We start from the raw sequence: 15,321 nt of genomic DNA, 5'->3' as shown, positions 1-15,321 counted from the left end.
AGCAACTGTGCTAGATGCAGAAGTCCGGTATGTTATGCTGGTAAGTCAGGAATGCCTCCATCCTAGCCAATGGTGTTAGACTGTTGGGAGACTGTTGGTGTTCCCCAGGGCTCTGTGTTGGGGCCAGTTCTGTTTAATAACTTCATCAATGATCCAGATGAAGGGATCGAGTGCACCCTCAGTAAGTTTGCAGATGACACCAAGTTGTGCAGGAGTGTTGATCTGCTTGAGGGGAGGAAGGCTCTACAGAGGGAACTGGACAGGCTGGATCGAGGGGCCGAGGCCAATTGTATGAGGTTCAACAAGGCTAAGTGAATGGTCCTGCACTTGGGCCACAGCAACCCCATGCAATGCTACAGGCTTGGGAAAGAGTGGCTGGAAAGCTGCCCAGCAGAGAAGGACCTGGGGGTGTTGGTTGACAGCCAGCTGAACATGAGCCGGCAGTGTGCCCAGGTGGCCAAGAAAGCCAATGGCATCCTGGCTTGTATCAAAAATAGTGTGGCCAGCAGGAGTAGAGAAGTGATCATGCCCCTGTACTCGGCACAGGTGAGGCCGCACCTCGAATACTGTGGTCAGTTTTGGGCCCCCCACTACAAGAGAGACATTGAGGTGCTGGAGCGTGTCCAGAGAAGGGCAACGAAGCTGGTGAAGGGTCTAGAGCACAAGTCTTATGAGGAGCGGCTGAGGGAATTGGGGTTGTTTAGCCTGGAGAAAAGGAGGCTCAGGGGAGACCTTATTGCTCTCTACAACCGCCTGAAAGGAGGTTGTAGAGAGGTGGGGGTCGGTCTCTTCTTCCAGGTAACAAGTGATAGGACAAAAGGAAATGGCCTCAAGTTGTGCCAGGGGAGGTTTAGACTGGATATTAGGAAATTTTACTTCACTGAAAGGGTTATCAAGCATTGGAAGAGGCTGCCCGGGGAAGTGGTTGAGTCGCCATCCCTGGAGGTATTTAAAAGATGTTTGGATGAGGTGCTTAGGGACATGGTGTAGTGGTGGTCTTGGTAGTGTTTGGTTTACGGTTGGACTCGATGATCTTAAAGATCTTTTCCAACCTATACAATTCTGTGATTCTGTGATTCTGTGATTCTGAGATGAGACAAGAGTAGAACTGCATCCTGTGGCCAGCTGAAGCAGATAGGAACCTGACTATGGAGATAAAACAGTATTTAGAAGATTTGCACCTTTTTTTTCTATCCAGGGACTTCAGCCTGTCCCATAGTGCTTGCAAAGGGCATGTAAGATCTTCTTTCCCCTTCCTTCTACACAAATCTTCCCATGGCAAGTCCCAAAACACATGATACTCTCTACTCTGCTGAACCCTTCAGCTGTAAAAGGTAGCTTCCATAGAATTTCTACAATTCTCCTCTGGAGTTATAATAGCCATTGCTATTTCTCAACAGGCTGCTTTAGCTTTCTTTTAAAAATCCTGTTAAATTCTAATGACAACAAATTCTCTGTTCCTCTCCTACTGCTCCCAAAAAGCCATTTGGAGTTCTACTTTAGAGAGATCACGTGTGGACCTTGAAGTGGAAAAGGGTTGGCAGTAGACAATCAACTTTTTCTCTTGACACAGAAAATCACCCTCTGCCAGGCCTATAATTTATTGACACGTCCTTCACTAACAGGTCTTATGGCACAAAGTTATATCCAGCTCTTCCCACACAGCTATTCCCACCCATTGCACTTATTAACCAGAAAGCCTTCTAAATGTTATCTAGTAGCAAGAATTAAGCAGTTGTGTTTTGCAGATCATGTTCCTTAGCTTGCTCTTTCATTTCCTCTTATTCAACATTATCACATTATGTTCCCTCTTCTTATGTGCTTTTCCTCTTCACAAAGCTCTTTAAACAGCTGCAAAGGGGGAGGGACCATTATGCTCACGAAAACTCCACTTTGCAGAATGCTTCTGCCAGGTCCTACTGTCTGTCTCTTTCCAGGCATTTAATACCTCCAAGATTCAGGTTTGCTTTTATATCTCTTCCTTGTGCATCCCTGACAACAGAGCCTATTGCCAGCTGTCTTAATTGAAGAACAGTAATCCACCTCTTCTTGTTATTGCCATGAGGAATACGTACACCCTCTTTCTCTTTGTAGTGGGCTCCTTTTATTTTAACGGTAAGTGATCTTTTCTTTCAGACACAGTTTGCAGAACAATGACAGCTTTTGGGGCTAGGAGATAGGACTGTGATATAAGCTCTCAGACAATTTGTAACTATCACCTCAGTAGGTTGCAGATTTTAAGAGGATGCATGAAATTGATTATTTTAGTGTTGTTTCTGGCTTGTTTCGGTATCAGCAAATCCACTACGATGGATATGGACAGACAGTAAGTTGGACATAAAATGACAGAACAGTAGGAGATGACAATGATAATCACTAAATAATATCCCTTTAGATGCTCCCAGGATAATCTGTGATGGGAAAAGCAGGTATTGTGCTGAGAGTGAAAAAATAAAAAATGAACCATGACATGAACTATAAATAAGACAAATCTCATCCCTCTACAATTATTGGCTCATGTTCATATATTTTGCAAAGTTCATACTTCCTAATTGTTTGATTAGTATGTAAATAGTTGAAATTAAGTTGAAATATGTAAATATATGCTAAAAAAAGCACAAACATACATTAAGAACATTTTCTTTAGTCCGCCAGGATTTCTTACATATGTTTTAGCAAACACGCACAGCCCGACAGCAGCGTGAAATAGTGCATTTACCATGGGAGCTTCTTCCCATGGAGAGACTCCAATGAAGTGTTCAGAGTGAAACTGGCTGAAATTGAACTGAGACAAAAATCACATCTTTCCTATAATTACATATTCATCCCATAGTTGTGTTGTTTCTTCGGTCACTGAAAGGCAACTTCAGAAAACATCTGCTTTGTAACAAATGAAGAGTGAGGGCCTACTTTAGATTCTTAGATTACACACCTTTAAACCCATTAGTATTTCCTTTTTATTTGCATTAATTGCAGTGTAGAAATTAAAATAGCCTTTAAAATACAGCAAATTCACCACTACTTCCATTGGAACAATAAGAGTTCCAAATTAGCGTGTGTTGTTCTAAGAGGTTATATAAATCTTTTTACTCAGGAGTATGCTGAGAAGTAACAACATCACGAAGTAATTTCAGAGAAGATAATGGGGTTGTCTTATGGCTGCTTCTTGGTCTTTACTAATTACAGATGGGAATGTGGTATATCACCATTGTCCACATAAGATATTTGTGAGAGAGGAAAGAACAAAAATGACAACACATGCTACAATATATTATTTCTAAACAAATGCTATTTCAACATTTATTAAAATAACTGAAGTCAGGGAAAGGGAGGAAACATGCCTTATGTTAAATTTTGCAATTTAGACAGTGATAACAGTGTGTTTGCCTGTATTTGTCAACATTGCTCCTTATTCTGTTCTGTGGAAATCACTCCAATATATTTGTCATTACACTGAAAGTAAACAACATAACACAGGATGACTAGTTATTTCATTTTATATATTTAAATTAGACCATGTAAAAGGGAAAGTTTGCACAAGGGAGTGAATGAAGTCTGTGTTTTTGTTTCTTCTGCTGTGAAATTGGAAGCATCCTGATGCAATTTTTTTTTTAATCGTCATAATCCCCCAGAGAAAGCAAACTTACTGCAGAATGTGTACTGCAAGTTATGTGGCAATTTGCTCTCCTTGTCGTGGAGAAGATGTCTAGCATGTTCGGTGAAGCTAAATAATTTCCCTAGCTCAGGATCCACCCCAATGTGTTTTCTCTATTACTGCTTTCAGTACACAAAAATACTCCACCCCCAAATTAGGACTGCTTCATCATTCTTGTTAAAATCATTTGTCTAAAAGCATCAGTCTACCCCCTGCAACGTTTCTGGTGATTACTGCTATTTGGAAAAAAACAGTTTGCGAGGGAAACGGTGCACTTCCATTTCTTCCAACTCTGAGAGGAAAAAGAGGAGTTTCAAATGCATGGCTACTGACATCACAAAATGCATATAAAGATGAACTTGAATGCCTGGTAATTTTGTTCTCATTAGGGGCCATCTGGTTAATATGTAGATTGGCAATGGAAAATAAGTTATAAAAATTATACAAGAATCACTCATTTTTTACACGTTATTTACAGAGAGATTGGATTTAGCAACCTTTAAGGCAGTCCACTGCTGACATCTAGTGGTATTTGATACAGCATCTGAGTGAGATGAGAGAGTAGCCCCTTAGATCTTTATTTCTGGTGATTAAGTTATTTAAAGGTTGGGATGGGATGGCAATTTTATAAAGAATTATTCATTACAGGAACACCTTCCCTAAGAACAGGTAATAATTTCTTAAAGGGATTCATTATTCAACAAATCATCTTTTATAATTAAGTCGTGGTCTATCATTCATCTGCATAAAGTTCATTGACAGAGTCAGTACTTTGAAATCTGAGCTGTTCTCATCAGACATGCAGACCCCACAGAATGTTTTGAATTGCAGACCAGACGACTATGATTGCTAAAACCAGGTTTCAGAGAATAGGATTATTACAAATTCAGAATTAGCTTTCTGCAATATTCTGCAGTTTCTACTTCTTACTTGCTGTTTAGCAAATACTCGATATGATAGAATATTTACAGAAAAAGACGGCAACACACTGAAAACGTATTTAACAATTCAAACAAGAATTCACTGTCTTTGCTAGCAGCATTCAGCGACCACTGCATGAAACAAACCAAATGACAATTTATTTATATTTGAATTATAGCCATCTGCTTATGTCCCTTACATACACAACAGCGAGAATGTTTGTTAAAAAAAAACAAAACAACACAATAAAATAACCAAGATTCTCTTTAGCTACCACGAGGCTTCTCACCTATCCTTACAAATGCAGAATGATTCATTCCCAGAATGCGGCCCCATTTTCTTCACAGTATCAAATTTAGCTCTATCTTGATTGTAATACACAAGAAAAAAACAGAATCTGGAGCTTCGCAAGGATCAGCATAGTGCTAGCTTGATAAGCCTTTGATTAGGCAGGCTTACGTTGAGAATAAATGCAATATTAAAATATCACATGGTACTAGGGCTTTTATAATGACTTACAGGGAGGTACCAAGCAAGTGTGAATCAAAAACCAAACTGACTCGACAAACACAGATGTATTCATCCAAATTTGTTTTCCCAAATGGCTTGGGAAGTATTTGAGAAGCCTATTCTGAAGACAATGTTAAGTATATGTGATGAAATTTGTGCTGCCAATGCCATAGCATATGCTGGTCTTAAAAGAATTAAAACAAGCCTGGTGTTTATCTCAATCTTTCCCCAGAGCTTGAGTAAAAGCTGTTCTTACACGTGAAAAATCTGCTCGATGATATTTCCTTTTATGTCTCTCCACTTTCTGACTGGATCAGAAACAGGAAGTTCTTATAGTATTTTTTTAATCTGAGTGGAATTCAGAAATACCAAGTTTCAAGAGACACTTGTTCCCCCTAGCAACTTACAGCCCAGTTCACATGGAAACTAGGCACCTTCTAGAAATGCACACAAACTTTGGCTGCCTATGTGATCCTGGCCTTTTGATGTCTGCCTTTCTCTGGATCTCATGGATATGCTACAACATAAAAAACCAGAACAAATTAATGTACCAAAAATTTAAAATACTTGCATGGCCAGTGGTTTTTACTGTGTGGAACTGCTGTGGGGAATAATGAAGCAAGTATGCTGTAGGGACACTATCCTCATTTCTGCAATATCTAGGGTTGAGTTAGATGCCCTTTCCTATGGAAGAATCACTCTATCAATTGGATTAGAATCTGTTTTCATTAACACCTGTGTCCATCACTGTCAGCTGTATAACACAACACAGAATTACTTGTCATACAGCAGAATCTCTCTGGGTCAATTCTGTTGGCAGGATGTTAACAGGACCTTAGTCATCAGCATTATTGTGTGGTCAATAGTGGTTTGAAAAGTCCACTAGAATGGCTTTAAAAAGCACATGCAAGAAGATGGGAACAGGTGCCGTTACTTCTGGGGTTGTGCCATAAGCTGTTGTGCTCCATGAGGAATGTTCAGGCTTGTTTGATAGTACCCTGCAGATGCTATATTTTGCAGTCACTGAACTCCAGCTTCGGCCATCTAAGATTTACGATATTTGTGCTAGTCCATAAATCAGGTTTTGTTTCCACATAAAATAAGGCTTATGTACCGCCTGAGGTTTTCAAATAAAATAATTCTGAAACAGAAACATCACTAGCTACCAAAGAGCTCCCAATCATTAAAAAACTCTTATGACTCCTGCAGCTCATCCCCTGGTTTTCCCTACACAGATCAGAGTCTTTCAATTTGTATGTGTGCCTGCAACTCTGTCTCCTACAATACTAGAGAGAAGTCACAGCCGGACTCCCTGCATTTGGATCATTGAAACGTTCTTGCTCTGTTATCAAGAGGGTGGTTTGCTCCCAGTTTATATTTCTGAATGTACTCCCAAAAGTATCTATCAATTTGAGCTTCACATTTTGCTGTGAAAAAAACCAAAGGGTTCTGATTTATCTGGTTTGATCTACGCTCTGTGAAATACAGTCAACTTGAGCAGAACAGATATTGGTGCAAGCACCATATCCTTCTGTTCACACAAGCCTACAGTCTTTAGAAAATCAAAAGCCCTCATTATTGCATGAAGATGATCTGATGCACAGAAATGCTGTGATCCCTATATCATGTCACTTGGTTTCCCTTCTGTAATTCTGTTACGTGATGTTTTACAGGAAGCACTGCAGCAGATGCTGAAGAAAAGCTAATGAACCACCTACTGAGTCCTGACAGGTACAATAAGTTAATTCGACCAGCTGTCAACTCATCCCAGTTGGTATCTATAGAACTGCAGGTTTCCCTGGCACAGCTCATCAGTGTGGTAAGTTCAAATTAGGCTATACCTTTTAATTCATTACTACCTGCACAGTGCTCTAAGTAAAAGTCATATTGGTATTACTATGTCCCTGTTATTTTCTAGTTTACATAATAATACTTAGTAGGCAGGGCCCATACATGCAATTTACTGGTTTTATACTTCAGAATGCAGCTACAACAGGGAGATCAATCTAAGCCTAAGCAATAAAGGACAGCGGCCAGATATTCATCCAATACAATTCCATTGATCAAAAAATCAAAATCATTCCACTGATTTCAATACAGCTACAGTAAGTTACATCAGGTCAGGATCTCTCCTGGACTGTGTACACAATGCTAAACCATCTTCTGCTGTCTGGAGAGACAGCAGTTCCATGAAGCAGAGCCTGCCAGCTGAGAGCTTATGCGGCAAACCTTACATAAACCTCACACAAGTTAATCTAGAGCTTCCTGGTAGTCAAATGGGCCTTCTGTTTCTAATCAAATCCACAGGAGGGGGAAAAAAAAATCAGCTCAGCAGGATGGTGGTAATTGTTCCCAAATACCTGCACTCACTCCAGTAACAACTGTCCTTGTTAAAAGCCACTTGGAGCTCTACACTTGTGGGGTTACTATTTATCTTCAGCATGTGCACAAGACTGGCCATCCTACCAGCAGGGAAATGCCTGTCTTGAAAAACACTAGGTGAAATCATGCTGCACAGTTGGAAATATCCTCAATAGCCCGCTGAATAAATCTTATTACTGCAATAAAGTGAAACATTTTAGAGGACAAGTTTTCTCTCTCTTTTTCCCTGTAGAATGAACGGGAGCAGATCATGACTACAAATGTCTGGCTGAACCAGGTAACCAAACCCACAGAGGCATGCTCTTGCAAACCACAAATGTGACTGCTTTCACTCCATCATAGTGATTGTTTTGTTAGTGCTGGTCTGGATACTCCCATCACTACTGTACAATTCTTCTCTTAGGAGTGGATTGATTATCGTTTGGCTTGGAAGCCCTCTGACTATGAAGGAATAAATAAGCTGAGAATACCTGCAAAACACATCTGGTTGCCAGACATTGTGCTTTACAATAAGTAAGTAAAACTTCTGTAGTTTATGCAGACAGTGAACAAAATTTTAACCAGGTATCAAGAAACAAGCATCAGAACCAATGAAGTAGGTCTGATTGATAAAATTCTAAAACTGAATTTTGTAACTTTTAGCGAGTATCAAGTGTCTCTGACTGGGGTACTGCCCTCAAGGATAATTTTAGTAAAATCAGGGCTCTGGTTAAAGAAATTCCAGCAGAGCTGGAGCATGTCTGCAGTCTGAGCTGTTACAACACCAGAGGATCTGTGACAAGGTTCACAATTGAGACACAGCTCTATATCAAACTAGATTATATGGAAAGCGTGAATTGTAAATACAAGTGCAGCCATACACTGGTCATGTTTGCAAGAAGACAAGACATCTGGAATTCTATCAGACATCTTAGATTCTGAGCTACATTTTTGTCTCCTACTTCTTCTTCCCCCCCCTTCCACCACAGACTTCAGGACATAAATCCATTACAAAGTGCACATGTACCAGAACTCCATGATTTAATGTTAATTTACATAAACAAATTATGTTCTATTTTCGTAAAGCATTACAAAATCAGTTATAACAATACATAATAAATCTGTCAACATTTGACCCTGTTGCTTTACAGTACTGAGAAAAATAAAAGCTTGGTGCTAGACCATGCTTCAGTTCTTTCAAACAAACAGCTAGCTGCCAATTTTGTTTTGTGGGGTTTGTTTTTGTTTTTAAGTCTCTAGCAAAGCCTTGAAGTGGATGATGTCAAGCCTTTGGGAAAAAAAAACCCAAAACTTAGAATATACTTTCATGATACTTTGAAAACCTATTAATTCATGAACACATGATGGTTTATGAACATATACAGATGGGAAACCTAGGAAGTTTATATATAACTGAGTTAAGTCCCTGGAATCCTACTACTGGAAATCATATTTGAGAAATACTTAGAACTATTGTATTAGACACGAAATAATTCAGCCAGTGGATTAGGATGTACTCTGTCTGGCCAAACCTTGTTCTGGTAAATTGTGCCCCCGCCCTCTGCTTCTTTCTTCCTTACTCCCTAAGTGATACCATTTAATGGATTGTAAGAATGGAAAGAAACAGTTCTACAAGGCTTCTTAAATGTATGGAAACAAGCTTTTAGCCTCACCGTATTGGATTCTTACATTAGTAAAAAGCTTCAAATTAAAATTTTAGGTAAAGGACAACCCCCTGTAACTTTCCGCTGCTGAAGCAGTGTTTCATAGGCATCAGTCAGTTCAGGAAGGTGCTAAGGAAAACACAAAGAGCATCCCCATGCCCCACAACTCTGTCCATATGTAGACTGTGCACAGGACTGCAGAAGCACTGAGACAGCACCAGCAGCCCAGCCTCTGTCCCACAGCTGAGCCAGGGGCAGCCAGCAGAAGAACCTACATATTCTCAGCCCAGGGATCTACCAGTACATTGTACAGCACACCGATAAGTCTAACTCAGGAAGATACAGACATGTGAGAAATAAGATACAACTTCTTTACTAAAAAATAGCAATTTTATTGGCAATGAACTAATGATCCTTGTATGCTGTAGCTGCTCCCGCCTGCATCTCGTTGTTTCACTGACTACATGAATTAGCTACCAGGATCTCAGCTCAGTGTCAGGCACCAGGGTTTGCAACATGAGACCTTTCCAGAGCCAAATGTAACTGATCTGCAGAACAGCTACACATGTGCCAAGACTTGGATACTTGTAGCACTTCCCTGCTTAGGAAAAAAATCAACCTTAGCACTGAAATAGCTCTATTTTCCATGATGTCTTGTCAACAAACAAGTGATTCATTAGACTTTTTATTAACTCTTAAGGAGCACATTTCCACTCAAATAAAAGGGTGCTACTTAACTATAGTCAGTTGAACTTCATTTGTTTACATTTGCAGTGAGTTTGGTCTTGTATTTTTGCAGTTAACATACTGTCTTCAGGTTATGTGCATTTCTTTACATAGATATTTATTTATCAAAAGGAAGGCATGTGGGATGTATCTAGTCCAGACTCTTCTTTGCAGTCTAACAAAGTGGCTAACCAAGTTTTTAATAAAACCGATTGATCAACATACATAGAACAAACCTTTGAGTTTCCTCATCTGTCAAGAAAGACAGTCACTAACTGTTGTTCCTTCCTACTGTTACACTTTCCTTTGGTAGCCCGATTGGCTGAGTTTGAAAGGTGTTGCATAGCACTCTTGAGAACATGCAGTGAATACACTCAGAAACACTAAATTTCAATAATATTTATCAGCAATTGACCACTTCACATTTCTACCTCAGGATATTTCATAGATTAAACAGCCCTAAGTTGTTTGCCCAGAAACATTGGACAGGAGAAGATCTTGACTACTGGCTGATAATGATCTTCTACCTGAATTAAAGGGCCCATCATAACATAGAAGACTCTCCTGGTGGAAGTTCGGCAGCCAAGATACAAAGCCAAGATTATTTGTGAGCACTAAGAACACTGTGGCTTGTCTGTTCTGGTTTTGCAATAAGTATACATTAACTGGAGTGACGCAATAAATTATAAACCATATAATTACATTTCCTCTGCCTACACTCTCCCCGCATTTCTAACTAACACGGCTCATTCTTATTTCCTCGTCCAAGTCATTTAGGAGTGTTGCTGTGTGCTCGTAGCAGTGGCTGTGTTCCAGATCAAAGGTGCCTCCATTTTCATGCTGGATGATCCCATTTTTACTCAGCCTTCAGAGATGTAGTAAGCCTTAATTAATTTAACAAACATTTACAAAATACTTTGAGTTCTTTGGATGAAACAGAGATGCATATTTATGATTTAATAATAATTTTATAAAATCATTTTTTAAGTATTGGACCAAATATCAATTCTCTGATTGGGAGAAATGCATACATTAATCTCCCTATCAAGTTATAGCTCCCTACAACATAGAGTTCAAAATCAAAATATTACTAAACTTTGATTCTGGAAACAACTGAGGCCCACAAGACCAAGAATGTCAGAGCTCTTCTGTTTTGAACTAGTTTTTCTTCTTAATGTTTTATTATCTTCTCTCCTTTTTCTTTCCTCTTGTTTCATTAGTGCGGATGGCACATATGAAGTTTCGCTATACACAAATGCAATTGTAAAGAATAATGGAAGCATTCGCTGGTTGCCACCAGCCATTTACAAGAGTGCCTGCAAGATTGAAGTTAAGCATTTCCCATTTGATCAACAAAACTGCACATTAAAGTTCCGGTCTTGGACATATGATCATACAGAAATTGATATGGTGCTTAAAACTTCCATGGCAAGCATGGATGACTTTACGCCAAGTGGAGAATGGGACATTGTAGCACTCCCAGGAAGAAGGACTGTAAATCCTTTGGACCCTAGTTATGTTGATGTGACATATGACTTCATTATTAAAAGGAAACCTCTTTTTTACACCATCAATCTTATCATTCCCTGTGTGCTAATTACATCCTTAGCCATCCTGGTGTTCTACTTGCCTTCAGACTGTGGTGAAAAAATGACCTTATGCATATCTGTATTGCTTGCCTTGACTGTGTTCTTGCTGCTGATTTCCAAGATTGTCCCTCCAACATCTCTAGATGTTCCACTGATTGGGAAGTATCTCATGTTTACAATGGTACTAGTGACCTTCTCAATAGTTACCAGTGTCTGTGTACTCAATGTCCACCATAGATCTCCAAGTACTCACACTATGCCCCCTTGGGTAAAGCTGGTTTTCCTTGAAAGACTCCCAGCCTATCTGTTCATGAAGCGTCCAGAAAATAATTCTCCACGGCAAAAGCTGTGCAGCTGCAAAAAGACAAAAGCAGAGAATCCTTGTATGGACCCAGCCGACTTCTACAAGAACTCTACCTATTTTTTGAATACAGCCTCTGCCAAAAAATATGATATGAAAATCACTGAGACTCTTGACAATGTCAGCAGTCATCGAGATTTTAGGTTAAGAACAGGCATGAAATTTTCTCCTGAAGTCCAAGAAGCAATTGATGGAGTCAGTTTTATAGCAGAGCACATGAAAAGTGATGACAACGACCAGAGTGTAAGTAAAAATGAGAAATCATCCTGGTCTTTCCAAACTTCATCTCCTGTCCTCCTCTGTAACACACTCTTTTTCAGAAAGCATATTTGAACTCCCTAGCTATTCTAAAGTTTTTAGAGAGATTCTAGCTGTAGCTAATAAGAGGAAATAATTTTTGCCATTAAAAGAACTTTATGAATAGCAATTTGGTAAACACTGATACTCTCCTGGAAAGTAACATGGCTATTTCTACAGAGAGAGAATGTTGATTGTGCACTAAGTCATGAAACACTCTTGAAAAAGCTGTGTTGTCACATTCAAGTAGTGTTTGGCAGCGGAAAAAAATAATATTCAGTTCCAGGTCAGAAAAAGAGTATTTTTCCCCATCATATTCAGTAAGACTGTGACTCAACCCATGGCCAGGCCATGTTAATCAGAAACTACCTGCAGCTCAAGCATTTATTTACTTAACTGGGCATAGAGGGAGGATTTAGTAAAATTGATAAAATGTCTTTGCAAACACCTGCTCTGGGCTAAGATATCTGTCCATATGTGGCAAACACAATGGGCAGGATTGAAATCCTAATGCCAGCAGAGCTGACGCTTCTTTCATTTGAGTTAAAATCAGACTTGTTATTGGCTATGAGAAGTACTTTATCCAGGACGCATTTAAGCAGCACTGCTGCTGCCCTGTTCACTTGCCCTACTCATGTGCTACTAGCTGGCATGCTAAAGCTGACATAAATACACTGTGAATAATGCTTGGAAAAACTCAGGTGGTTCAGAGTTTTGTTTAGACAAGCACCCACGATTAGGAAAAACCACCCTCATACCTACCAGTGTCCTCTCCCTGACCCAGATCCCAGTCAGACTCTAGGTTCTCTATCCCTGCTGTGCTCTCCCTCCCTCAGCCAAGCAGATTAAATAAAGTCTGGTTTCTGATCTTGCAGAAGTCCCTTGAGGAGCATGCTGCTGAGTAGTTCATGTTTTCTATTAGCTGAAATTACTGTCAATATAAATAAAGAAGATCAGCTATTAACATTAGACATGAGCTTGTAAACATTGAAACTGACTGAACAGAAGCAGACTTCATAGAGCAGAAAAAAAGTTTTCTAATAGCACAAAAATTCTTGCAAGAATATGTTGCATACTAAAGGATCTACAAAGCCTCCACTTGATATTAAGAACAATTTTCAAGTGTATTTTATACAATAAAAATTAATTGAATGCTTTTCACACAGGGTCCTCTGATATTACATATCACTTTTCTGGATTCATAATTTTAATCTCTGCTTTCTTCCTTCATTATCATGGTCTGATAACAATTGTTCATGTACATTTACTAGAGTCTGATTTCAGAAGTGCACAATTCCCATTAGCAGCAGTGGAAATTAAAAGTGTGCACTGAAGGAAAAATATGTAATGTTCTAATATAAGACATGAGATAATTGACAAGCATGGTAAAGTCATCAAAGTGAGGATATCCCACGTGTAACTGGAATCAATGTTAGAGGAAAAAATGATCATTCCTGAGATGCAAATGAAGATTGACATATTCCCTCTTTACAATAATAGCCTGATAGTCACTTCAGTTTGAGAACAGAATCTAAGGCCATGAATTTCCCAGACAACATATGCAAGGCAAAAAGGGATTTTAATAAAAGCAACAGTATTAATATGCATTAAAACCCTTGATTAAGATGACTGCTGATAAGAAAAGAACTCTGAAGCTAACCTTGTTTAACAGCAGTAAACATCATCTATTTTTGTCGACTGAGATTAATAGCATCTGCAAACTAAAATTAAAGAAAAAAATTCCTTAATGGGATTATTCTGTGGGTCCTTCTGGACTGGCTTCCACCAGGCACCCACACTCAGTACCTGCTGCATCCAAGACAGCTAAGAAATATTTACAGTATTTTTCTCCACTGCCCAGAATGATTGTAGGAGAAAAATCCCTTCCTAAGCCTAAAGTCAGTTTATTCCCTGAACCTTGAGATTTGTTTCCTTTTATTTTTGTAAACAAAAACTCGGCACTAGCAAGAGGAAGAGCAAAAGAATATGACAAAGTGCTAATATCTTTAATTGGCTTTTTCTTCCAGGTCATTGAAGATTGGAAGTATGTTGCCATGGTAGTGGACAGGCTGTTTCTCTGGATATTCGTCCTTGTTTGTGTCCTGGGGACTGTTGGATTATTTCTGCAGCCACTTTTTCAAAACCACACTGCTGCCATGAACCCTTAGTTGTCATTTAAAATCATCAATACTTACATAGATGTTGGGTCTCATTCTGCTCTCAGTTCCCCTCCACAGCGATGCCAACTGAGTTGCTCTTACATCAGATTTAGAGCAGGGAAATGGAAAGTAGAATTTGACTTGTTGTGATAGGGAAAAAAACCCAAAACAAACAGAAAACTATTATTTTTTCCAATGAGTTCAGTACTTCTGGTGATATCTTGGCCCTTTTTTCAATTATTTGAAGTCTGAACATTACAGAGAAAGGCATTTACTGTACAATATGCCATCCTGGCTCACAAGGATTATTATTAAAAAAGTATTTTACATACATCGCCTCAGGAAGGACATTTTCTTTCCTTAGAATACTGCAATTTCCCTATTACAAAGAAGGTATTGCTATGACATTTATTTCCTTCAAATGCATCAAAACTATTTGTGTCTGATTTATAAAGAGCTTTATAGGTGGAATCACTGTTTAGCTGTTTGAGTGTGATATTTAAAACTGAACTGAGAAACATACTTCTGAGCTAACCACTAATAGGTTTCTCACCTTGCCACCTCTGATAGCTGATTGACCAACAGAGGCCAAATGAATATATAATAAACAAACATTTATATACTCTGTTCAATGATGAAACATAAATAAAATGCAAGATTTAGTCCTGAAATGTTCCTGCAACTTTAACAGCTCATGTAACTGGGGTTCGTATCCACTTTCATGAATCTAAGGCTAAGAGCACAGGAAAGCATCTGGAGAAGACAACTGTAAAAGGCAGCTAGAATGAGGAGAAGACACCTGAGAACCAACAGCCCTGCATGTTTTGCTGGGGAGATTTTAATGCAGATTTAAGTATAATCCTCAACAAATTAGCTAGGAAAGCACATAACGCATGTACAGTCTTAAAGTCTTTGGCAAAGGATAGATCAAGGCCCTAGACTCCCATCACAGGACAAGCCCACCACACTTTGTTCCAGGTAGCTCGTAACCTGCAAAAAGAGAAGTAGGCTCCTGGCATTTTTCAAGCTGAACCAATCTCAGCTTTTCCTTGGGATGTTTTCAGAACACATAACAATT

At 39.1% G+C, this 15,321-nt stretch overlaps 1 protein-coding gene across 2 annotated transcripts; it reads left to right on the top strand.

Moving 5' to 3' along the window:
- Positions 1–2,060: 2,060 nt before the first annotated feature.
- On the top strand, positions 2,061–14,252 carry CHRNB4 (cholinergic receptor nicotinic beta 4 subunit). 2 transcript variants are annotated; one of them, XM_072870044.1, is made up of 6 exons: positions 2,061–2,115; positions 6,760–6,905; positions 7,701–7,745; positions 7,872–7,981; positions 11,058–12,030; positions 14,112–14,252. In XM_072870044.1, exons 1-6 carry the CDS (start codon positions 2,061–2,063, stop codon positions 14,250–14,252), a joined length of 1,470 nt encoding a protein of 489 aa, XP_072726145.1. The 2 variants fall into 2 exon arrangements, with proteins under 2 accessions (XP_072726145.1, XP_072726146.1); XM_072870045.1 differs by lacking the exon at positions 2,061–2,115 and adding an exon at positions 2,667–2,683 and having other exon boundaries at positions 6,764–6,905.
- The last annotated feature ends 1,069 nt before the right edge of the window (positions 14,253–15,321 follow it).

Source organism: Ciconia boyciana, chromosome 8 (assembly GCF_034638445.1).
Source record: "Ciconia boyciana chromosome 8, ASM3463844v1, whole genome shotgun sequence".
NCBI classification, from domain to species: Eukaryota; Metazoa; Chordata; class Aves; order Ciconiiformes; family Ciconiidae; genus Ciconia; species Ciconia boyciana.
The sequence above is the reverse complement of the archived record's forward strand: the minus strand, read 5'-3'. Positions and strand labels throughout refer to the sequence as shown.

Bases quoted from the DNA above. Each gene is read 5' to 3' on its own strand.
- CHRNB4 (XM_072870044.1), top strand. From the start codon at position 2,061: ATGAGGAATACGTACACCCTCTTTCTCTTTGTAGTGGGCTCCTTTTAT. The intron at 6,906-7,700 runs GTAAGTTCAAAT...TTTTCCCTGTAG, and splicing joins TGGCACAGCTCATCAGTGTG to AATGAACGGGAGCAGATCAT. The intron at 7,982-11,057 runs GTAAGTAAAACT...TTGTTTCATTAG, and splicing joins GACATTGTGCTTTACAATAA to TGCGGATGGCACATATGAAG.